Raw genomic sequence first — 25,703 nt, 5'->3', positions numbered from 1 at the left:
CTTTGAAAATGGGAAATAAGCATCGGTTACATACTGGTTACTGCAGTTTGAACCAGAGGCTGACTCTCTCCGTTTCGATTCTGAGCGTAGACACTGACCACATACTCCACTGTGGGCTGCAAGCCTTCAATGGTCATTTCTGTTTGATCTGCAAAGGGAGTGAAAAGCAAATGCATCTATGTCATCCACTGTAAGGTCAGCTCAGTGACTTTCAGAGTTCTGTAATAAACACACGGTGGCCCAGAATTTTCATTTGCAGAATTACCATGAAAACATGGATGAGTCAGATATGAATTTCCCTTGGACAAACACGTTCTTTGCTAATACAAACTGCCATACTGGAGTAAAGTCAAACTAAAGGAGACACTCTAAAATTTAATATGATGTCTCCAACAATGAAGGATGCTGCTCTTGGAAAAAATGAAAATTAGCCTGACCTCAAGATACTACCTTGGGATCCTGATTTCACCAGCATTTTATATAAAAACAAAAACAAGAGTTAAAAGGATCTTAAAAAGTTAGACCATCCCTCTCTTTGGTGTGCATGATAAACAAACCCACAAAGATAGATCTAATCATGTAAGATGTTCACACCATCAAACAGAACTATGCATGTAAAAGTAGAAACACACTTATCCTAAAAATGCTACCATGGAGGGAGTTTGTAACAATCTTGAGCCCTGAGTTCACAAATGGGGATCTCTGATGCATGATATGAAAATATATAGTACTTCAGACCTAGGTGGCCATTTATATTAAAAACCATATGGTGTGACCCTATTCTGTTTATCCTGATGTATGTGAGATGCTGGTTTTTCTTACCTGGACCCGCAGTTTTAGTTTTTGATGGTCCTGGGCCATTTTTGGGAGTAGTGGTCACTCTGTAGCCAGTAACAGGGGAACTTGAAGGCAGCCATCTGACACTAATGCTGTTTTCCTGAACGTCAGTCACTTGCATCTGTGCTGGCTTGTCAATTTCTACACATAAACACAAGGAGAAATCAGTGAAGCCCCAGTCCGTGGGGACAAGAATGGACAAGTCTTGTTTCCAGTTCTGGTATGTACAGAATCATCTCTTATTACCATTAAACGACTCACAGGTGTATCTTTTGCAAAAACACAGAGATTGCCTTCTGGAGGTGGGGCATGCATCTAGATGCCATTACCTATTTTCAAGATGGCTGCTTCATTCACAAAGACTATATTCCAAGTAGGTGTTTGTCTTCTTATCACCTCATTCCTTCACTCATTAACGAATATATTGAACACCCTCTATGCTTGTCTCTATTGCAGGCACATGGAATATATCCATTAACAAAATACAAAAAATCCCTTTGTATATCTGGTGATACTTCTTTGTATATCTGGCTCAAAACTCTGCTGGCTGTCTATGTTGTTTCTTATTAAAAAAGAAAACCAGGGGCGCCTGGGTGGCTCAGTCGGTTGAGCCCCTGACTTCAGCTCAGGTCATGATTTCGCTGTCTGTGAGTTCAAGCCCCGCGTCAGGCTCTGTGCTGACAGCTCGGAGCCTGGAGCCTGTTTCAGATTCTGTGTTTCCCTCTCTTTGCCCCTCCCCTACTCATGCTCTGTCTCTCTCTGTCAAAAACAAATAAACATAAAAAAAAAAAAATTTTAAAAAAAAGAAAAGAAAAGAAAACCAATTCCACATGAGGAGAGTACTTTGGAAGAACTCTGTAAAACTAAGTAAATATTCCCATGTCACCTCAGAGCAGGGGTTGGTACCTGTTCGATAATCAATGGAAATTGGCTTGCTGCTTGCTGGACTGTCTCCACGGCCAGTGACAGCATACACGGTGATGGTGTAGTCCGCTCCAGGTTTCAGGCCACTGATGGTAGCTGTGGACTTGCTCCCAGGCACAGTGAACTCCTGGACAGGGCTATTTCCTCCTGTGTGAAAACAGGTTAGTTCAAAATGTGAGGGGCTAAGAAATAGTCGGTGATTGTTGAGTAACTATAATAACATATTGAGACAGCAGTTAGTCACACGTTTTCTTATTCCTCTTAAAAGAGTGCTATTAATAGGGCCTAAACAGAAACATATTTATTTATGCATATAGTGAACCTTAATAAGTGTGTAAAAATTGGGAGAAAATCACAGTTAATGCTTAACTGTGGAATGCTTAACATTCCAGCTTTAAAATGTCTCTGAATTGTGGGTTAATATTAGAAAAAGAAAGAAGGTAAGTCCTCAACCCAGACTGCATAGACTGTGTTCCTTTTTCAAAATATTAATGCAATATATTCATGTTAAATAAAATTTTGAAGGGGTGCCTGGATGGCTCAGTCGGTTAAGCATCTGACTCTTGATTTCAGCTCAGGGCATGATCTTATAGTTCATGAGTTTGAGCCCCATATCGGGCTCTGTGCTGACAGTGTAGATCCTGCTTGGGATTCTCTGCCTCCCTCTCTCAATGCCTCTCTCTCTCCCTCAAAAATAAATAAATATTAAAATAAATAAATAGATAAATAAAATTTTGAAAATATAGGAAAGTAAAAAAAAAATACAAATCACTTATCATTTTACCACTGATAATATATTTGTGAATTTTGAATTCTTTCTTCCTCAGCCCTTCTATTCCCCCTTTAGTATTACATTTTTTTTCTTGATTTTTTTTCTTGATTTTGCCACCCATTATAGCATACGTATTTTTTCACATCATCTTAGAAAAGACAAGGCTCCTCTGAATGGACTTGCCAAAGTTTCTTTACATACGTATCCATTGCTGGGCGTTCAGGTTACCCACAACACAATCCGACTTGATCGGAATGAAACAGCGTCTTCCTAACGCACCTGTTTCTCCATAGGTGATCCTGTAATATCTCACTGTGACAGCGGGAGCATCCCAGCTTATCAGGAGGCTGGTGGGGGTGGCGGCGATGACTTCCAGGTCCCTCGGAACATCAGAAACTAGAAAAACATGGGAAAGTTGCCACATCTATAACTTTCAAACAATGCCCAGATTCACTCTTCGCTCATTTTTCAAGTCAGCGCCTTTATAATTCTCCCATATAATAATGTAAATACTATGCAAGATTAGTAGAATTAAAAATTATGAACAATTCACGGTTAAGGGGTTAAAAAGGCAATTCAAATTGTGATGAAATCATTATTACAAATTTATCATAGTGCTTTTTTCTTCAACTTTTTATTTTGAAAAATTGTAAAACAACAGAGAAGTCACAAAAATAATATACTGAACACCTATATCCCCTTCTCACAGGCATTTGCTAATTGGTAACATCTGCCACATTTGCTTGTCTCTGTCTTTCTGTTAGTCCACTTGAGACTGAGGTACAGATATCATCATGCTACTTCTCCCCCAATTACTTCAGTATCCATCTCCTAAAAATAATGACACTATTACATTAAAATAATTGTGTTTTTAAAGGAACTTTGAAACAGGGACTTTCTTAATATTTTGAATAAAACTTTAGGTATTGGAAACATATAAATATCTAAATTCAGTGAGAAATTTTTTGCAATAAAAAAATGATCTTCGGGGCACCTGGGTGGCTCAGTCAGTTAAGCATCCAACTTCAGCTCAGGTCACGATCTCACGGTTTGTGGATTCGAGCCCCGCATCAGGCTCTGTGCTGACAGTTCAGAGCCTGGAGCCTATTTCGGATTCTATGACTCCCTCTCTCTCTGCCCTTACCCAACTTGTGCTCACGCTCTCTATCTCTCTCAAAAAATAAAAACTAAGATGTTCATTAAAAAATGATCTTTGAGGGGCGCCTGGGTGGCGCAGTCGGTTAAGCGTCCGACTTCAGCCAGGTCACGATCTCGCGGTCCGTGAGTTCGAGCCCCGCGTCAGGCTCTGGGCTGATGGCTCGGAGCCTGGAGCCTGTTTCCGATTCTGTGTCTCCCTCTCTCTCTGCCCCTCCCCCGTTCATGCTCTGTCTCTCTCTGTCCCAAAAATAAATACAAAACGTTGAAAAAAAAAAATTTAAAAAAAAAAAAAAAAAAAATGATCTTTGATACAGTCTAAGAAGGAGATTTTCTCCACATACACTCTCACTTCTCTCTCCATGTCTCATAACCACAATCTATTTTTAAGAGACAATGACTCAGACAACACAAAGCTGTTTCGCAGAAGACACCCCCTGCACAGGAAAGTCCTCGGAGTTTCTTTGCAGACCAGAAAACAAGTTACCTGTTGCCTGTTGGCCAATCAAGGGAGGACTTTCCTCTCTGCCATTAAGAGCAACGATGCTGACCACATATTCTGTGCCCGGAATGAGATTGGTGAGGGTGATGGAATTCCGAGACGGGGGCACCCGATCTTCCCGAGGTCTTCCACCAGTGTGCTCAGGGTGATGGCGAATCCGGTAGCCAGTGATGGTGGCTCGAGGAGCAATCCAATGGACGGTGAAAGAGTGCGCAGTGATATCAGAAAAGTCTATGCCAGTTGGGGAATCGAGACCTGTGTTTCCCACCCAGGGGAGAAAGGTGGGGATGGGGAAAGACACCACCAGTTTAGAAGGTGAGGAAGAATGCAGGGAAGGTAACACACAGCCTTCTGTCTGTCCTTTCTCATTAACACAACATATTGCCATAAACCTCAAGTTATGAAGCACTGATTCTAAGCCACACACAAATTTCGAAATCCTAAACTGACTCAGTTCCAAATGGCCAACTCAAGCTCTTTTTTCTTTTGCTAAATAATCCAAGTTATGTATGTGTGTTGTTATTCTAGGCTTCTGCATCACTCTTAAAGATGGGTGTTTAAGATACCCTGGGAATTATTTTCAAATGCTTCAGTGTTCAAGTATTCCACGTTTCTATCCTGTGTCTCTCAAAATAAGGCAAGTTATGCCCACTCTCAAGCTTTTGGCTCTCAAGGAAGTTTTCTATACTTAAAGGGAACTGATAGGTCAATGGGGTGATAATAATGCTAAACATAAAGCTCTCAAAAACTAAAACAAGACATCATCCTGGACAAATTACAATGCAGGTAAGTCCTCATGAATTGAAAATTTAGTGTACCATGGAAAAAGTAATCAGAATTTAGAGTTTATCTCAAATTCAAGTCACTTAATCTCTCTGGGACTACCAGAAAATTTTTATTTTACTACTAATAATTACTTATTCTATTCAATAACATATTCAAACCAAATTGAGATGTCACAACTTTTTTGGGGAAGCAAGTGGATTATAATACATAAGTTAATGGATACATCACATTGCAGTTTCTTAAAAGGAATAATTAATAGAAGCCCTCATATTTAAGGACTTTAATGTAATATTATGGGATTCAAATCAACTTCTTTACATTATGCATGCATATTTCATCAAGCAGATAAAAAAGATAAACTTGTTGGCTTAGCAAAGGAGGGAAAAGACTTCCATGACAAGGACAGTGTTGGGTCAGCCTTAGAGCTGCCTAATGAAAAGGAATGTTCGCTATCTCTAAATAAATAGGGATTATATTGTTCTTGGGTGATTTTTTACAAGGACAGATAACAAAGTTCCTGGACTATTTTGAGTCCCCTCTGGAAGCAGAGAGTATAATCTTAGTCACTGGAAATCAGGATAATACTTGAAGAAGTATCATTTAATTTTTAAGACCAGTGATCAAAAAGGAATGACAAGGTTATAGCACCACTACCATCACAAGAATGGAGATGTAGTTTTAGAAGCAGTATTCTACTTTACTATTAAAATTGGTAGGTGAGAGCTATTTGATAAGCATACTGCCAACATGACTCACCTGTTTTCTGTCTTCCTCTAAGAGGTGTGCTCTCGTGTTGTTCGTAAACACTGGAGACACTGACCAAATATTCGGTGCCAGGCAGGAGATCTGAAGAGGCAAGTGGCACTTACTTTTAAATTGTGCTCAAAAGCATGAAAAAGCAAAGCACCCTTAGGACTATTTCAACTGATAAAATACAAAAAGGTTCAGTCCTATAACTGACTTATACTGACATGACTATTGCTACCTGGAGATGGGCTGTAACAAGGTGATAAGGAAAGGTCACCTCACCCTGTGACATCTCTAAGCTCTGCCCTCAGTTCCACTTCTGAGAGTGATTCAGCCGTCTGCAATAAGATGGTCGCTGCCATGTAATATTATCTCTGTCATCCACTTAATATGGTATCTATTGAAGGCATATAGTAATAATGACCGTGGCACTGTGGATTATCATTTACTCCTCACTAACAACCCCAGGAAGTAGTTTGCTACAATTGACAGTGGACTTATGGCCATACAATAAACTACAAATATTTAAAGTATACAGTTTTGACAGGTTGTGGTGTATGTAGGAACTTATGAAAACATCACCACATTCATAACAACGAAAGTACCCATTTCCCCCAAAAGTTTGGTTTATAACCATCCCCATTTTACACAGGAGAAAACTGAGGTGCAGAAAAGTCATCTTCTTTGGTGTACTTACCCTAGATCATATAGGATTTGACCCAGACCAAGACCAGTGGTCTTAATAATTAACCTTTACTGGAAAAGAGTCCTATTCCATGAGGAAAGTGATTGGTTCCACCATATTGAAGGAAGAACAGACTACTTAAAAAATTACATACACATTCCTGAGTATCCTCTACTCTTAATTTTGAGGTCCCCAGAAAGGTACAGAGTAGGGTTTCTAACCTTTGAATTCCTACTCAGTAGACCTCATTCCCCTCTACACCATCTCCTCTTCAGCCTTTGTACAGAGGCCGCAAGGTTTGGGAAAGCACCAGACTAAAGAGCTGGATACTTGGACTCTACTTCCCTTATTCCTGCTTGCCCAGGGGCAATTGACTTAGCCACTAGAGACCTCGGTTGCTTCATCTGTAAAATTGGGTAATAATGGCTTCTCTGGGGGGGCAGCGGGGGGGGATGGCTACCTTGCAATCTAGAGCAGGATCTAAAATAAGATCTTAGAATGTGTGATGAACATGTGACCAGTCAGTGGGGCAGACAGTGGTCCTGAAGCAGGAGCTGTGTAATGAGCAATGCTGTAACTACTGACTCCAGAGTAATCTAGAACAGAAACAATAGCCCTGTTGATAGGCAGAACTAAGGATGTTCTCACCCTCAGCCATGAAATGAGAAGCCAAGACTATAGTCATGTTGAGCTAGCTGCCTTTCATTTTCTAAAATGTGTCTGCAACATAGAGGATATTTTCAGACCGTCATTTGGTAATATACCTAAATGTGAGCTCTTTCTTTCCTTACGTAGAAACCTATGCTATTCTCATGTGCTTATTTTACTATTATGGTGAAAATAATAAGAAGCAACATTTACAGGAAAAACAGCACCGTGTTGCAGCTTCCTTCTATTTTCTTTAATAAACAATGTCTATTTCAAAAAGGTAGGATCCAGAAAGACACATAAATGGTTGCTGTTTATTTGAATGTTAGCTGTTTTCTGGGTCCTCAGCCTTCAGAGAAATCCTGCCAAAAGATTCTTTCTGAAGTACCAATTACACTTCTGGCTCTTTCTTCAAAACAGCATCATCCCGATCTATCCTGGTAACATGTCACTGTTTCTGTGTTTTCAGAAGCTGGAGATTACCCACTGGCACTTTTTTTTTTTTTTTTTTTAATGAGAATAAAACAGATATGGTGACACTATTTTCAATCCTTATTGTTTCTCTCTCTGAACATCTAAATTTAGTCCTCTATTTTCTCTTGACATTCATTTATTTGTATGTGCTTATTTGGAAGCAGAATTTATTTGAAGTCTTCGAACTTCGCTGCTGGTGCTTTTCTACTGTGATCTTTAAAAAGTTGTGGATCTCAAAGATACATACATTAAAATAGTGACAAACATGACATCTTTCAAAGTGTACAGAGTCACACATCACATTTGGGGTTTTGTTTGTAGTTTTGCTGTAGCTGTCTTGATCTTAGTTGCTCCTCCCTGAGAACCCGGAATTCTCTCCTTGTGCTCTAGCTTAGCATTTATGGAACAGATACAGTTGACTGCTTACTTGTTAAGACCACTGCGTTGTCTGAAGGAGAGATGGACAACTCCGCAACATCTTCCTCATTCTTGACAGGGGAGTAGCGCACCAGGAGGTTGGTCAATTCAATGGACGGAGGTGGGGCCCAGGTGACACGCATAGTGTCTGGACCGATATTGGTGAATCGCAGGTCAGTGGGAGGAGGCACAGCTGGTTTCAAATAAGAAGGAAGATGGAGTCAATGTCACTTTTAAAATGAAAGGTAACAAAAATTAGCTGGAAAGGTAAAACCAATAGTTCATGCATTAAGGAAATGAGTCAGAATCATGCAAACAGTCTAATCTAAATCTGATCTAAATCATAGTGAACTACTGTTAAATATAAAACACTACACACAGTACTGTTAGGCCTCTTTAACCTTTCTGCCATCAGTACATTTCAAAGAATACTTTTCATCTACTTTCAAACATGTTGATTGTAAGTACATTATTAACACCAGTGACAGTTATTTTATCCCAGGCTGAAGAGGCTGAAGTTGCCACACAGCAAAGAGAAACACAGCGGTACTTTTCAAACACATGCACACAGACGAAAAGACAAGAGGTCCTACATTTCCCCTGATGTGAGATGACTACAGCTACCGGCATCGCTACGATCCCACTCCGTGAGTTCTACCTACGAGTGCAAAGGGTTCATGCAGATTGGTTCTCAGCATGTTTCTTACCATGCAGGGCAGAGAACCTTCGGAATGTTGCATGCTTGGCCCCAGACTGGTTAAAGAGGAGTTTCTTTACCTAGCCATGGCAATGCAATCCACAGTGCCCCAAAGTTTCTTTTTCTCCTATGTCAAGACAACCCCCTTCCAACCCGCCCTAAATTTGACTGGGTTTTTAAGTCCACTGCAAAGAGGGAACATGGTAGGGTTTATCAAGGAGTCGAAAGAAGAGCATAACGGCACATTCTATAAGTACCTCTCTCATAAACTGGTGCTCATTATCCGAGTTGGTATTCATGTGAGATACTTTGTAAAAACTCCAAGTCTGCAAATTCATTTAACCTTTGCCATTTTGTGTTCAACAGATCAGATCTCGTTAGCTTTCTACACATTTGTGGCTTAAATGAAAGTGTCTTTAAGACCACTTGCATATGCCTGCATCCAATCAGTGTAGCATATACATTCAATTCCTTCGCCCCGGGCCTCAACCCACCCTCTCTTTCTTAATCATTGGCAAATCGCTGGCTTTTCCCACGAAACATCCATATTTAACCAGAGTGACTGGTGGCAGCATGCAACACCGTCCACGTCTCAAACACAGAAGTTTTCAAAATTCACCCGTTTGCTGTGTCAGTGTAGTAGGGGCACTCTCTCCGCCATTAATGAGAGTGATAACGCTGATGTCATAGTCAATGCCCGGCTCCAGCCCTGTCACTGTGTAGTATCCTACTGAGGAGTCCACAAAATCTTCAAAAATAGGGATACCTTCTCCTGCCGCAACTACTGTGATGCGGTACCCAATAATGGTGGAAGAGTTTAGCGGGGTCCACCTCAGGCCGATGCTTGAATCGGTTATATCAACAAAGCTTAGGTCAGTGAGTTGGGGCACCTCTATTGAGTTACAAAGCAAAGAGGGGCAAAAGGAAAATAGAGGCAAAAAAGAGGAAAAAATAAAGCAGTGTACATCAGGTTACCAGTGGTAATAATTGATGGAATGTTAAAGCAATGATGGTAATATGCAATCTTTTCCAAATTTTCTGAAAAGACATCCTAATCATCATGAATAGTTTGCTTTCCTGGGAGAATAAGACAGGTTACAATATTCTTTGGGATTTTCTTGCATTTTAGAAGTGTCTCTAAATAGTAGAGTTTGAACGTCTCAGATTCCTAAAAATCATAGGCCTATTTAGGAGGTCAAAACCATTTTTAGAACCTAGACATGATATCTGTAGTAAGTATCAACAATTTTTTTTTTTTTTTTTTTTAAATCCAAACTGTTTTAGTAGGAAAATAGAGCTTGCATGAAGAAGCTTAAAAAAAAAACATCGGTGGGTTTTTCTTTCTTTTCCCATACAAAAACTCATGACAACATTATGGCCATAATGCTGATGCAGTATCATTGTATGGTGTGAAATGTGCCATTCAAAAGCACATTCAGGTGGAAGACAGACTTGAGTCCAATACTATTGCCAATATCTTGTTTAATTCATAATCAAAGTTATTTAATTAGCATTAGTAAAAGCATTCTACCATACAGGGCAAAGGAGAACACCGCCTGTCCAATGCTTTCATTCAGTCACAATCCAATTTGGGGCAAATAAAAAACCTATCCCTAGATAGGTCTTTTCAGTGTTGTCTTTCAATCCACCAGAAAGAACACCCGAAGGTATGGCCTTTCTTTTTTTCTTCAGTTTTATGAAGGAAGGATTTGAAACTGCAAGACGAAGAATTGGACGTGTCAACCAAGTGCTAAGCCAATGCTCACATGTGGAGATAGGTACGATTGTACAGACAGCTGTTGAAAATGGATATGGACTGTAAAATCAGGGACAGATGTACCGATGGGATGCATTTACCATATTACTTTTAGCCTGTCAGTACAGAGGACAGACACATGACACTGTTTTAGTAATATTTCCACGTGAGCTGACAGTACAGAGTGAAGGCCATGGTTGCCACTCCATTACATACCCATCGCAACAAACAGCATCCCAGTGAAGCACAGAAAGTAAAGCGGTGTTAACAGCAAAAGCATTCGTCCAAATAGTTGCTTTGACTTCATGGTTTGGGAGAGTGTGGTTGGGAGGTCAGAATTAAATCCCAAATGTATCTGACACACTCAGCCATCTGGGGATTAAGATATCAGTCCCCACTCTCATCGAATCTGCCACTCTTAGGATAACTGCTTATTGTTCCATTACCTGGGATGATGGTATCAGAGATAGGGGCACTTTCCTTGTCATCTTTGACGGTGTAAACACTGACATTGTACTCCAAGCCAGGACTCAGGTTTTCAAAAGTGCAGGAACTCTGATCTGCATGGACCACTTCTTCCAAAGAATATCCCTGTTGGCCATTTGTAGGGGTGGTGGTAATTCTATAACCAGTAATGTCTAGAGAGGACAGAAAGGAGGAAGTTACTGCACAGAGCATTTGTGACCCAGGCTGAATCAAAGTAGACCCCAATGATGGACCCACAGAAGGGAATGGGGAAAGGACCCAGCATTTATTGAGGACTCTCCTGTTATTCAGTGCTACAACAACCCTTTGAGGCAGGTATTAATATCCTCAGTTTAAAGAAAATCTTGGAATGGGGGAGTGATTACCATAGGCTTGTCTGACTCCTAATCCAGGTTCCTTTTACCACTATACCCTGCTTTGCCTTAACAGATCATTTTCAGGACAGATGAGGAATCCTCCATTTTACCTGCTTAGTCTGGAATGGTTCTCAACCCTAAGCATATTCCCCAATATGGGCTCTCCTAATTTACAAGGTCTGAACCTATGGGATTTACAGGAAGGGAATAAGGAAAGGAGACAAAGTGAAAAACAAAAGTGGCTATACTTATATTGTATACAAAAAATTCTCACTGTGGAAGATGTAAGGAATCATAGAAACTGGGCAGTAAGAGTGTTGAGGGGGAAGAGAGGGACATTCAAATTAAAACAGTGATAATTAGAGATCCACAGGGACCAGACTAAGTGAGAAAATATGTTTAAGTTAAACTTACTAAAGGGTGAGGAACAGGCTGGACACGAAAATGGTGTCTAGACAAGAAAGTCCGACTGGATGGAAATAAAGGTTTAGGTCATTACATTTGCTAGTGACCATCCAGACAGGCAGCCTAGACCATCCACGAAGACTAAATGTTAATGATCTGGTTTCAAACAAGCATACGACTTGCCAGCTTAAAGTTTCAAACTGGAGGTCATTTCTGTCTTTCATCACCTTTAGAGTTTTGTGGTGCCTCTCATGACAAAATATTTGTAAAACTTCATTGAATAGTATACTTAGACTCTCTAACAATAGACAAAAGGAAATTTCTGCAGTATGATTTCAGCCTTTTTTTTTTTTTTTCTGGCAATTTTGAGCGCCACTGAGCAATAGGTACCATCCAGAATGGTTTCTGTCAGCCCTCATGATTCCCTACAGCTTGATAAGGGTCTGCCTTGTTCACTTTCCTGTTTTCTAAAGACACATGCAGTGAAACACTCTACATGTCACTCTGTGATGTATGCTCACGTACTATATTTTTTATGGAAAGCTGGGTACTTATAATGTTGACCCTTTCTCTCAAAGTTTCCAACACCTTTGTCCTGTGACAGTACCACACAGACTTGCCCTTGATACATCCCAGGCTTACCTGGAGTGGTGCTCCTCTCCCAGGACACTGTAAGCACACCGGTATCGGGGTTTGCCTCCAGGTGCAGGTTTGTGGGTGGAGACAATGCTATGCAGAAAAAAGTTTAAGTTACAAGTTAAAGCTAACACCAAGCACTTGACCTGTGGAATGTTTCTTGCTGCCCTTTCCTTCTCTCCCTCCCTTCCTTTCCCTTCCCTCCCCTCCCCTTCCCTTCCTTCTTTCCTCTTTCTTTTTTCTCTCTCCTCTGTCTCCCCCTCCCTCCTTCCATCCCTTCTTTTTAAGAATCAGTAAAAACATAATAGAAGCTATACTATGAAACCATGGTGGACAGCAATTCTCTGAGACCATTTTTTTTACAATTAACAATTTTGAAATACTATTGACATTCTTTCTGTCTTTCCAGTTCATAAATATTTTTGACATTAGAAAGAGCAGTTCTGATGCCATGGAATATATGACAAGAGTTGAACTTGCTGCTCCAAATTTAGAAATAGCTAATAAGATAAGGAGACATGGGATCTTCCTCTTACACCATCATCAGAAGCAAAAAGTGAGACTGATATCAGTTATTTTTACAAGTTGGAACAGTTTTAAAAGCTAAAAGAAAAGAGGCAAAGGACTCCTCTTACGTGTCACAACTTTCTTTACAATCGGTGTATCTCTCTCCTGCCCATCTCTCAGGACCGAGATGGTGTAAATGTATTCCACGCCTGGAGTCAGGCCAGACACGACGATGCTTCCTGACTCTGAAGTCACTTCTCGTGGTGCTTCCCCTCCCTGGCTTGGTCGTACACCCAGCTAGAAGAAGGAAAGCAAAATAAACACCAAGGGCAAATATTTCCAGAGCTAGGTTACTGCCAAGAGGTTTTGGTCATGCTTTGTATAATGTGAGCTTCTATGCACACTGCATGCTGTGCTTTTATTAGGGAATGAGTTGGCGCCTGCCTTTCGCTCTATTAGATTCTTCAACTGGAAGCTCCCTGGACTGGGGGCGCAAGGTGGGAGAGGTATCTTCCCAAACTGCATTACATTGGCTTGTAATGGAAGTCTCTGGAGAAATGTCATTACATAAGGTTTTGCTTGATAAATAATCTCCTGATATAAACCAGAAGTACACAGAGGCTTGAGGCAACATGGCAGTTCATTTCTATTTTCTTTTTTTTCTTTTTATTATTTATTTATTTAGTTAGTTAGTTTTTTGAGAGAGAGAGAGAGAGAGAGAGCAAGCGGGGAAGGGGCAGAGAGAGAGGGAGACACAGAATCTGAAACAGGCTCCAGGCTCTGAGCTGTCGGCACAGATCCTGACACGTGGCTCGAACATATGGCTGGTGAGATCATGGCGTGAGCCGAAGTCAGATGCCTAACCGACTGAGCCACCCAGGTGCCCCTCTATTTTCTTTTTTGCTGGAAGAAATCCTCTAGCACTTTTTTTAATGAGTTATGAACATTCAATGTAAAGGTTAGTAGAGCCTTTAACATTTTGTACTTCAGAAACATTTCTTTTGAAGAAGTATGTTCATAGCTTAAACTGCAGGACAGTATATTACAAAAGAAGAATTAAAATAAATGTGCCCATAATTTTCAATTTTTTAATATTTTATTTCAAAACCTAGGTAATACCGTATCATCAAACAGTGTTCTACTCTAGAGACGTCCTTTGTAGGTTACAAGGCTTCTCAAAGTCAGAATGACACGATTAAGGAGAATTTGAAAGGTAATCTTCAAAAACCGTTTCTCTATATTTAAGTAGCATAATCATCAATATGGCTATTTGCATATTTCAAAAAAGAAGTGACCTTTGGTGTATTTTTTTAAACAAGCTGTCATTGGGATTTAGTCTTGATTTCCAATTATAATAAATATTTCTCTCCCTATACTCTAAATGCCAAAGAAAGGAATTCTTTTAAACACATTCATTTGTATTCATCACTTTCCTAATATCATTACTTTAAAGAACATGAATCCAGATATCTACAGGGAAGACCTTAATCTTAACTTCTATTAAGAAATTCACCCAAGGGGCTTTGAACAAGTTGAGATGAAATGATTGGATGAAAATGTGATTTTTAAGTGACTCTGACTTTAATTGGTCTCTCTAAATGGGTTTTTGTGAACTTGTTGACACCCATTTAGAACAACACAACAAATGGCGTTTCCTTATATATTTTAAAATGCAGTCCCCTGGGGGAAAGGATGGAGAAAATCAGATAACAACAACAGTTCCATACTAATGTTTTATCCTTTTGCGAAGCACATCCGCAGCCTCAGTCCATCCTTCCAGAAATCCAGTGAGGCCACAGTAATGTTATACCTGGACAATGCGGTCAGAGAGGCACAGACAGAAGCAGCGAATAAAACCCAGGTCTCCTGACTCCCAAACATCCTGTTTCTACCACATTCAGAAACATAAGGCCACTTCAGGGCTGTCTCACAAGAGGTTAGGGATATCTGCAATTTACCTTAAAACCAATCCTTGGAGCAGGTGTCCACGTGATCACAATGGTGGTCTCAGTGACCTCTGTGTTGTAAGGTGGAACAGAGCCAAGAGGCTGCCCTGTGAAATAGAATCAATGCATGTGTTCAATGTGCTGGAATCACAGACTATTGCACAGAATGCATGTAGCAATTTTTTTGTTTTTGTTTTGTTTTTGTTTTTTCAGAGAAAGAGAGAGCGAGAGTGGGGAGAGGGGCAGAGAGAGAGAGAGAACCTCAAGCAGGCTCCACACCCAGCACAGACCCCAACGCAGGTTCAATCCCACAACCCTGGGATCGTGACCCGAACCGAATTCGAGTCATCTGCTCAACCGACTGAGCCACCCAAGCACCCCAGTAACAATTACTTTTATGGAGAACCTCTGTTTACTCAGCTAGTGGATCCTGAATGTAACACCCTCACTGGGTGAGAATTTGGAGTAGGTCAGCGCTTCTCAGTCTTTTCTGTGCCACACAAGTTGTCTGACACCTGGCTAAAATGCAGGTTCTGACTCTGTAGGACCAACATGGGGCTAGAAGTTTGCATTTCTGGAATGCTGATGCTGAGTCCATGCATCGTACTTGAGTGACAAAGAGCTAAGTGGCAAAGAAGACACTTTCAAGTCCTTGCAGTCTATGATTTGTGTCTTTTCATCAAGTTTGGGATTTGAATTTTAGGACAATTAATTTCCCTGGAGAATCCCATTTGAAATATGAAACTGACCACAAATTGATTATCATTCTGCTTTTTAAATCATTAATTTGAGAACAATAGTTAAATTACAGATGAGATCTGAAAATAGCCTTAAGTTGAATTATTCCATAATTATGGTCAATTATTTTTGGTTGCAATAAGAAATGCCACATGAAAGTTAAACAAAATCTGCCATTAAAGACACACTTAAAAATTCTAAAGGTTCCTTAAATATGTGATTACCCATTTAGGATAATCAGACTGAAAAAACTTAGTACTCTGCCACTGAAATTAAGAATTATAACAAAAGTTAATTTTGCATCTCCTAACATCCTAACCTCACTGTTATTTCTCTTAATAAAAATATTACTTTAAAAAGAAAAAAGCAGAAAAGAGGAGTGCCTGGGTGGCTCAGTTGGTTAAGCGACTGACTCTTGATTTCGGCTCTGGTTATGATCTCATCGTTTGTGAGATCAAGCCCTGGACTGGGCACTGCACTGAGTGTGGAGCCTGCTTGGAATTCTCTCTCTCCCTCTCTCTCTGCCCCTCCCCCCCTCACATGCACACTCTCTCTTTCTCTCTCCCAAAATAAATAAACAGTAAACAAATTTAAAAACAAGAAGAGAAAGGATGAAAGAGTATGTGTACACAAACTTAAGATAGACATTTTCGGGGTACCTGGGTGGCTCAGTTGGTTAAGCGTTTGACTCTTGGTTTTGGCTCAGGTCATGATCTCACGACCTGAGTCATGAGATCAACTCATGAGTTCGATGAGTTCACAACTTCATGAGTTCACAAGTTCGAACCCCACATTGAGCTCTGTGGCAACAGCACAGAGCCTGCTTGGGATTCTCTCTCTCGCTCTCTCTCTGCCCCTCCCCACCTCGCACTGTCTCTGTCTGTAAATAAATAAATAAATAAATAAACTTAAAAAAAAAAAAGATAGACATTTTCAACAGTCCTATGAATCTTACTACAGAATTAGAATCTCTAAAATATAATCGGCTGAACAACTAAACCTTGTAATAAGGAAATGAGCATTTCAATAACTGGCTGCTATGGGAAAGGTGAGGTCTCAAAAGCCAAGACATTTGAACAGGGCAAGTGTCAAATTCAAGGGTTTCAAGTGTGTTGCCAGCTCGGATCACGTGTTTGGTGTCTTCATAATTCCTTCTTTTTTATGTACCAACCAAATTCTGTGCCCACTGGGGGAAACAACTATTAAATGCATTTATGCTAAATTGTGAATGGCTGGTGAGACAGTCATCCCCCAGAGGCACACACATGGAAATTAAAAGTCTCAAGACCCCACTCACTACTCAGCGCCAGTCATTTATCTTCCCTGTGATCACATGGGAATTCAGGCACCATTGCAATTCTTCCTTCCCCCCACTCTCCAGTATGGACTTTAATGTGTGATTTTAAAAACTGTTTTGAAAATACTGTGTGGGGGAAAAATAAAATATGTGTGTGGGCTACTTTGTAATTACTTACTCTAATGGCCAAATTGAAGTTCTACTGGTTTAGTGAGTTTTTCCTAACTATGTTATTATTTCAAGGGTGTTTTGGGGGGGAACCAGGATGGGTAATCCATGGTGCCTTCCCAGAGTCTCTGAAATCATACACCACTTGGCTGCTGCTGACTTTGACAAAATGCCGTGGCCAGCCCTGAGTGACCATGTTAATGGCCACCAAAAAAAAAAAAAAAAATTCAGAAAGCAAGCAGCTTCTTGTACTGAACATCTGTGAAAGCCACAACTTTTTCACAAATTACATTCTTTTCAACTGTCTTGGGCTTCAAGACTGGGTGTTTTCTACTGCTTGAGCCAGCCAGCTAGAATCTTCCTAAGTTTAAGATGATGCTCTCTGCCTGGGAAGACCATTACAGGAAAGTCTCCAAACCACAAACCCACAAACTGATGTCAAACAAAGGATGTGACTGTAGTATGAATTATGGGTTCTGGCAGGTCATACATGAAGAATAGCCTAGCTGTTAAAGAAATAATTTGCCCTATTTATAAAGGAATAAGCTGTATTTTCCCCAGAAACAGCCCCCCACCCCCCACCCTCACATTTGCTTTTAAGAATTTGGCACAAGTTGTAAAATCCAGAAAAGTTCTTCCCAGAATTAAGCTTCGTAAGACAGTAAAAAGCTACAGAAACTTACAGCAATTTCAAAAATATGCAAGCCCTACTGATGTTTATAGCCTCAGAGAGTTCTCCAAGTTCAAATGAAGTTGTGGAACTCCCTACTTAAGTAGGTTTATTTAAATTGAAGCTTGGTTGAACTGTTTTCGTTCTCATTCTTCCCTCAATCATCTATTCAGTGAATATTTTTTGAAAGCGTACTGTGTGCAAGGCACTATGTTAACCTTTATCTAATAAAATTAGTTTTGACTATCAGTACTTCCCTTAACTCAAATATAATTTTATTTTATATAAATATACTGTGCAGAGAATAAAAATAACATGTCCAATATATCAAAGTCTCCAAATAGTCTACACTGACCTGCCATACTCTACTTAATTACTGTTAGTACCAGTGAAAATGGTTTTTCTTTCGTGGGCACTCAGTCCAACAAAAGAAACTACACAAAATATGTATCATGTTAAGGAGTGAAAAAGTAAAAATGATAATTTGTAGAATCATATGTGGTCAGAAAAAGGCTAAATCTACTGAAATCTCCATTCTAATTCATAAAGGGCATCTGTAAGAAATAGATATTTACAAGAAATATAAAACACTGGTTTCGTATTAATGGATTCTAGAGTATCTTAGTAACATGTAACATAAAATAGCAAAATTTAAAGGTTAACTTACAAATAAAAAGACTTCACTTGCTTACAATTAGTAGTTACTTAAGAAAAAGACTCCACTAACAAAAATCATACACCAAATTTAAATGGAATTAAGTTTTTGGTAAATTATGAATTCCTACAGGAAAATGAATTTTCTTTGGGAAGTAAATTCCATAGTTATTTACAACTAAACTTATATTCACTTTTTGAATGCTTATTAACGTCTGTATTTTTAAAAGCTTTTAGAAAAATGTAAACTAGTTGATAGTTGTAATATATGTCAAAAAGTGTTACGTGCTTCTGTAACTGAAAAGGTCGATTTAAACATAACCAATAAAGCTAGAAATTAGGGGTCTCGTAATTCTTTGTAATATAAATGAGAATGTTTTTAATAGAAATCAGTTTATGAATATAGGTCTTTATTGTGATGTAGATACATAGGAGATTTAAGGCCACTTCCTATAAAAGGTTGAATAAAAAAGGATAGATGTGACCAAAAATTGTCAGTATTTTCTCTCTTATTAAGAACTCTTGAAGTGAAACTTCAAGAGTAATTTAAGAAAGATAAAAGGAAAATAAAAGTTACTCTGTTCCTCAGAAATACTTTGATCTGCTGCAGTCTCATAAAGAAATAATTTCCTGGGGCACCTGGGTGGCTCAGCTGGTTAAGCATCGACTCAGCTCAGGTCATGATCTCATGGCTCATGAGTTTGAGCCCCACATTGGGCTCTGTGCTGACAGCTCAGAGCCTGAAGCCTGGTTCGGATTCTGTGTCTCCCTCTCTCTCTGCCCCTCCCCTGCTCGTGCTCTGTCTCTGTCTCTCAAAAATAAGTAAACATTACAAAAATTAAAAAAAAAAAAAGAAAAATCATTTCCTTATCTTCTTGGTCTGTTGGTTTCCATTCAGTTGGTAAATGTTTTTATTCTACATTTACTGCTATCATTCAACACCCAGAGTATTAGGATGTAGACATAGGTGCTATTTCCTTGCCTTAACTAGGATTTGGTAAATTCATTTAATACAATAGCATTCAATTTTCAAATAACTAGGTGCTTTAAACTGTGTTACTCAAAGTGGTCCCAGAGGAAAGAAGAAGCTTGGCAACATTTGTATTTTAACATGCTGCTACCTTCATCAAGAAAATCTTGCTTCAAAAAATAATCAACTGAACTGAATGGTGTGTTTCATGATTTATATTATGGCACAAGCTCCTTATTGTCCAATAAGAAACAATTCATGGTTCAAATAGCTGCTCCATGACCACATTTTGAGTAGCACTGGTTTAAATCTTCCTTTTTTTTGTTTTTTTAAGTTTATTTATTTGTTTTGAGAGAGAGAGAGAGAGAGAGAGAGAGCGCGAGCAGAGCAGGGGGAGGGGCAGAGAGGGAAAGAGAGGGAGAGAGAATCCCAAGCAGACTCCTCACTGTCAGTGCAGAGTCCGATGTGGGGCTCAAACCCACGAATTGTGAGATCATGACCTGAGCAGAAACCAAGAGTTGGAAGCTCAACCGACTGAACCACCTAGGCGCCCCTTATACTAAGGTTTTTTAAGTTAACTTTTTAAAAGTGGGATGAAGAACAGGGAATGTAAATAAAGGTAAAAGAACCTATGACATCACTAAGAAAAGAGGGTAAACTTTGGCTTACGGGTGGTAAAGACTCCAGTGGCTTTGGGGCTCTGTTGGTTGCCTTTGACAGCCATGAGGGTTGCAGTATACTCAGAGGCAGGCTGCAGATTCCTCAGTGGGTACTGGGAGGCAGAGGGCCCTATGTTGTACTGCTTGGGCTGGCCTCCCCGGGTCAGGGCCACGGTCAGTCGGTACCCGGCTATGCGGGCCCGAGGTGGAGTCCAGGTCACTATGACAGTGGAGTCCGTTTCGTTGGTAAATCGGAGGTTAGTGGGAGCATCCAATTCTAGAAAGAAAAGATGAAACACATCAAGAAATATTTGAACCTTGGTAATGCTCATACTGAAACTTAAAAGCCCAGCTGAATTTTCTAAAGATTTCTCAAGGTTGAAACTAAGCAAAAGTCAAAACCTTGGAAATGTTGAGCCATTAAGAAATGGAGTGCTACACAGAACTTTGCAAAACTGTGTCAGTCATGAGAAATTGCTGCTTTATTTTTTCTTTTTTTGCTTGACTTTGATCCTGAGGAAGGTCTAATTTTCCATCCTGACTTTTCCATCACCCTCTGCAATTGTACTAACATTATAGAGATAGCATTAAAAATACAAAAACGAAAACACTTGTGAAGGCTACAATTAGACTCTGCTCTGAGCCAAACAGGTTAAGAAATGAGAGACAAGCCCACTAAAATGAGGGCAAGACATAACCTCTACAAGGAACAGAAACAGTATTCTCTGCATTTATTGAATGACTAGTCCTTTGCTAGAGAAATAAAAGTAATTTTCCCATGATTCCTATCAGGTAATAATTATAACATATACATCAGAATCATGGTAAGACACTGGTGAGTGTGCTCTATCAGAAAGAATCACACACATCGTGAGTTTCCTTGAGTATGATTACTAGCGGTTTCCCTGCAGTAATTTAAAACGCTTTTCAGATGAAGGGAATGCTTAGGAGATAGTCAAGGATAATCACTGAAAGAATGGGACATAGAGTCAAAATGCCATTACGTCTTTGTAGATCTAGCTCCATCACTTCCTAGCTCTGGAACTTTACAAATTGCAGAAATTTTTATGAGCTTCAATTCCTTCATGAATCCAATGAGGATAATAAGACCTTCCTCATTAGATCCAAAAGAGTATTAAATATAAGGACAACGCTTGTAAAGAACTGAGCAGAGGACCTGGCACTTAATAAGCAATGTTTCAAGCAATCACTATTCGTAAGTAACTCTCTCATAGAAGGGTTAAGAGCATACATTTCAAGTTTGACGGAGACAAATGTAGTTATAAAAAATATACTCAGGTTTGTAATCCATGTGTCTGTTAGCAAAGAAAATTAGGTTCTCTGAAGTTGTCCTCTCTCAGTGCCATTACGTGGGTGCATGAATTTGGGGCACGGGTTACCATTTAGCATGACGGAGCGGGTCTCAGTTTTGCTTTCAGGTGTGATGTGCTTTACGTCCACTCTGCATTTCCTTATCCACTGGGTATTTCCTTATTTCTAACCATAAACCTAGGAGTAAATGGTTTGCTGCACATGCACCACAGATTGGGAATGAGGGTGGAGGATTCGGGGTGGAGATGGAGGAGAGCAGAACATACTGGTCGTCTGTTCTGCCGTCAGAGGCTTGCTCTCCCTCCCTTGGTTCACAGCGAAGACTTTGAAGTGATAGGTGACCCCGGGGGACAATCCGGTGACCTCCGCAAAGGTGTTCCTGCTAATGGGCAGCCTCTGTCCATGCTCCCCAGGCAAGTTGACGGGGATCACGTCCACGCGGTAACCCGTCACGGGGCTCTCAGGAGGTGTCCACATGATGGTGATCTTGACATCAGTCACTTCCACAAACTGCAGGTCCTTGGGAGGGGGAACTTTATCTAACAGACAAGAGCCAACTGGTCAGTCACAATTCCTACTGAAGACTATTGTTTTTTGTTTTTTTTTTTTTAAAGCCAATTTCCTAGATGTATATAAGGAAATTCACAGGGACTCTCATTCCAAACTAATGCCAAGTTTTGTCTCTTAACTAGAAAATATGAATTTTTTCTTATATTTTCATGGTTCTGACATACTGCTTACATAGAACATTTGAAGTTTTTATCTAAAATATGTAGGTTAACCGAAGAGTTTCCAACATATTAAGTGTCCTATCAAGTAGTTTAAAATAAACATGCAAAAAATACAGTACAATACAATGCAATACAATAATACAATAATAAAATAAAATAAACCCTTATTGCGACAACAGAAAAAAATGTGCTTTGTATTTTACTGAACCATTTTATAGTATTTCAAAGGAACAGAGAAAGTGAGCCTAAGTTTCTAGAGAAAAATGTGAAGACGCTAAGGTGTCAGTTTTTATTCGGGAAGGCCAATAGCCAGCTTTGATAAGTCAGTTAATAGTGTGGACATTTCAGTCATATTTCTTAAGTTTAGGGATAAACTAATCTATAAGATCACTTGCATGGAGGAAATGTTGACAGAGACGAAGCAACACTCCCACAGAAACAACTATTCTTTCTTCTAACATTTCTGGTCCTCCCTAGCAGGCTAAGGAAATGAACACAGTCCAAGGATAGTTTTATTTCTCCAACAAAAGAGCAGTTAGTCGTGTTTCCTCGTTAAGCCCTAAGAGATACAATGCCATAAGAAGTGACTTTAAGTTACCTGAACGCGGGACACCTGTGGTTTCTTGCTGGATGAAAACAGGAGTACTTTCTTGATTTTCTTCCACAGCATAGATCGTGATGTTATACTGAACTCCAGGTTGCAAGTCACTGAGGGTGACGGAGTTGGCGGTTTCAGGAAGGTTAAGTTCTGTGCTACTACCTTCTACTGATGGCGAGTACACTATTCTGTATCCTGCAGATTCAAGGGGGAAACGTTAGCCACACTGTTTTATGAAACAGAGGTTTCGTAAGTCGTAAATCTCTTATCAGAAAAACCCTTAGCATCTTGCTTGATTAGTTAAGAACCAGTGATGTTGCCACTTCTCATAAGGACTATTCAGTACAAAGGTAAAATAAGAGCAGCCGTGCAAACCTTTTTAAATAATAAATATCATCCTTGAAGACCTAATATCCTTAATAAATGTCTATTAGAGATGCCACGAGGTGAAAATACTCATGTTAAAATGATTTCTTCTCTTTGAGCTCCGAGCACTGAAAGCAATTAGTGAACTACCTTGAGCGCAGATTGTCTAGCACTGTCTCTTTCAGAAACTTTAGAGGCAGCTGAGCCACTTAATGAGCTAAGAAGGCAACTGAGCTACCTCTTTAAGAATAAGTCTTAGAATGAGGTTTTCAGAAAAATTAACCCTCTTCGGCCTCAGAAATGCCTGGTTAAATAAGTCCATGAGCTGGCTTTAGAAATTGTGTGTGTTGGGGAGCCTGGGTGGCTCAGTCGGTTGAGCGTCCGACTTCAGCCTGGGTCATGATCTCGCAGCTGACGAGTTCGAGCCCCGCGTCGGGCTCTGTGCTGACAGCTTAGAGCCTAGAGCCTGCTTCAGATTCTGTGCCTTCCTCTCTCTCTGCCTCTCCCCCACTCATGCTCTCTCTCTCTGTCTCAAAAATAAAGATAAACATTAAAAAAAATTTAAGAAATTGTGTATATGTGTGTGTGTGTGTCTGTGTGTGTGTGTCTGTGTGTATGGGGGGTCAATAAAATGGATATGATGGGAAATGATCTGTAAGAAAATTGAGCTGTAAGCCTTGATGATAATCACATTCTGAATTACTATTACACACACACACATACACACGTACCCCTCTACCCTAGACTAGTAATTATGCAGAAGATTTACGTGACCTCCCTGTCCACAGGTTAGAATCGGCCACCTCGCCACCTACGCCATCAAGACTAACATGGCAGCCAGGGAGAGGAGGCCACGCTCACCTGTGATGGGCGCCTGGGGTCTGCTCCAGCGAACAACAATCGAGGTGTCATCGACTCGGTCCACGGCAGGGTCAGGAGGCGCATCGGGCGCTAACAAAAAGAAGAAAAGGGCAAATGAGGAAAACAGTCAGGAAATATCACTCTAGGCCTGTTCTGCAGACAAACAATTCTTCTCACAGCATGTAGTACACATGTACCTGTTGTCTGTGAAGTAGACAGGATCAGACTCTGCTCTCCTTCTTCAGATATCTGATAGACATTTACAATGTATTTTCGTCCAGGAAGCAGGTCAGGGATGCTCACAGAAGTGGCCGTGCTTGGAAGATCTTTAAAGTAAAAAAGGAAAGGTTACCAATCAGAGCAAACCAATCCCTCAAATCACTCCAACCTATAAAGGGGATATTTTTAAAACTGTACATTCATAAGGGAAGGGGAAAGTCTAGAAGGAAATGTACTAATGGGTAATCGATAATTATCAATACATTATGAGATTTTTCTTTTGTTTACCATTTTTTTCTGAATTTTTTCTCTGAAGATATATAATTTTTGTAATCCACCCCCAAATTTATAAAAATAGCTTTCTGTAGTTAAAAGTCAGGGTAGCGGTTATGGTCAGGGGACGAGGGGGTGTGGGGTAGGAGGGATGATCTTTTTTTTTTTTAAAGTTTATTTATTTTGAGAGAGGGGGAGAGAGAGAAAGAGAGCATGAGTGGGGGTGGGGCAGAGAGAGGAGAAGAGGGAGAGAATTGAGAGCAGGCTCTGCTAACAGCACGGAACCCAACTCGGGGCTTGATCCCACGAACTGTGAGACCATGACCTGAGCTGAAATCAACAGTCAGAAGCTTAACCAACTGAGCCACCCAGATGCCCCTGAGTGTTCTTTTTCTTAATCTGGGTGCTGCTCACATGGACGTCCTCACTTTATAAAAATTCATCAAGCTGTATGCCTATGATATATTATACTACAATAAAGTTTTTAAAAAGCCCCTAACCATGAGAATTTGAAAAGCATGAGTACACCCCCAAAGGCTAACATTTTCTGCTGTGGTCCTCATACTGGCAATCACTTCCCTGGAGAAAACACTATGGTTGTACAGACTTGTGCCCAGGCAAACGGGTAAAGCAGCTCACACTGGGACCAGGAAAATGTGAGCATGGCTCAGGAAAAATCCAAGCTCAGTTCTAGAAAGGGTCAGCTGTTCTCCTTCCTCACATTGGAAGTTTGTTCGGTCTGAGCAGTCAACTAGTTCCAAAACTCAATGAACACCTTCTTGGAGGTCCCCCAACCCACATACACATAGAGTCACCATCAGCCACTCAAAAGCTGTCATGGCAACACATTTAGCTTACCAAGGTACTGTGGTTCATCTCCCTCCTCACTTAGCTCGTATTCCACACGGAATCCTGACACGGTGTCTGATGCCGAGACCCATGAGACCACAAAGCTGCTGGCCGTGATTTCGGTCACAGATTCAGAAGTGGCCACAACGGGAGAAAGGGGTGTCGTCTCTCCTGTCACAGTGTTGCCTAGACAGCCACGGGAAGGGGAGAGGGAGCCTTCAGCCATCAAGAAAATGTCCTACTGTCATCTACAGAACACCATTTTTTAAAAACAGTATTGGGGCCATCCATGGAAGAATAGGACTTGAGAAGCAAACCACTCCCTGAGGACAGCACAGCTCTGAGGAACACAGGCATGGACATGAGGATGGCTCGGGTACGTACTAGTCACTGCTGTGCTCGTGCTGGTGGTGGTGAAGTCAAAGCGTGTCACCTCTCTGTGGCCGTAGTGCTGAACACTGATGAGCTGTCCCTCATATACCACACCTGGGGTCAGGCCTTTGATGGTGTAGGAATTCAAGTGGCCAGGAATGGTGGCTTCCTTCCAACCGCGTGGGGAATTTTTCTAAAGATTTAAAAGAA

General features: G+C 40.4%; 1 protein-coding gene across 12 annotated transcripts in view; it reads right to left on the bottom strand.

Moving 5' to 3' along the window:
• The window catches only part of FN1 (fibronectin 1), a 70,103-nt gene that overhangs the window by 19,977 nt on the left and 24,423 nt on the right, over window positions 1-25,703 (bottom strand). For 6 of the 12 annotated variants that reach the window (XM_060623468.3, XM_060623469.3, XM_060623474.3 and 3 more), the window contains exons 14-32: window positions 25,506-25,686; window positions 25,131-25,307; window positions 23,978-24,106; window positions 23,781-23,870; window positions 22,554-22,748; window positions 21,491-21,763; window positions 19,903-20,169; window positions 14,749-14,843; window positions 12,919-13,087; window positions 12,290-12,376; window positions 10,847-11,038; window positions 9,264-9,536; window positions 7,958-8,140; window positions 5,733-5,822; window positions 4,176-4,445; window positions 2,813-2,929; window positions 1,744-1,908; window positions 823-978; window positions 35-148 (exon numbers count right to left, since the gene is read on the bottom strand). In XM_060623468.3, the coding sequence (XP_060479451.2) occupies window positions 35-148; window positions 823-978; window positions 1,744-1,908; window positions 2,813-2,929; window positions 4,176-4,445; window positions 5,733-5,822; window positions 7,958-8,140; window positions 9,264-9,536; window positions 10,847-11,038; window positions 12,290-12,376; window positions 12,919-13,087; window positions 14,749-14,843; window positions 19,903-20,169; window positions 21,491-21,763; window positions 22,554-22,748; window positions 23,781-23,870; window positions 23,978-24,106; window positions 25,131-25,307; window positions 25,506-25,686 (3,223 nt within the window). The remainder of the gene's footprint in view (window positions 1-34; window positions 149-822; window positions 979-1,743; window positions 1,909-2,812; window positions 2,930-4,175; window positions 4,446-5,732; window positions 5,823-7,957; window positions 8,141-9,263; window positions 9,537-10,846; window positions 11,039-12,289; window positions 12,377-12,918; window positions 13,088-14,748; window positions 14,844-19,902; window positions 20,170-21,490; window positions 21,764-22,553; window positions 22,749-23,780; window positions 23,871-23,977; window positions 24,107-25,130; window positions 25,308-25,505; window positions 25,687-25,703) is intronic. The other 6 variants (XM_060623471.3, XM_060623473.3, XM_060623478.3 and 3 more) reach the window with 1 other exon arrangement.

The sequence above is a fragment of the Panthera onca genome, chromosome C1 (genome assembly GCF_046562875.1).
Source record: "Panthera onca isolate mPanOnc1 chromosome C1, mPanOnc1 haplotype 2, whole genome shotgun sequence".
Classification (NCBI taxonomy): domain Eukaryota; kingdom Metazoa; phylum Chordata; class Mammalia; order Carnivora; family Felidae; genus Panthera; species Panthera onca.
The sequence above is the reverse complement of the archived record's forward strand: the minus strand, read 5'-3'. Positions and strand labels throughout refer to the sequence as shown.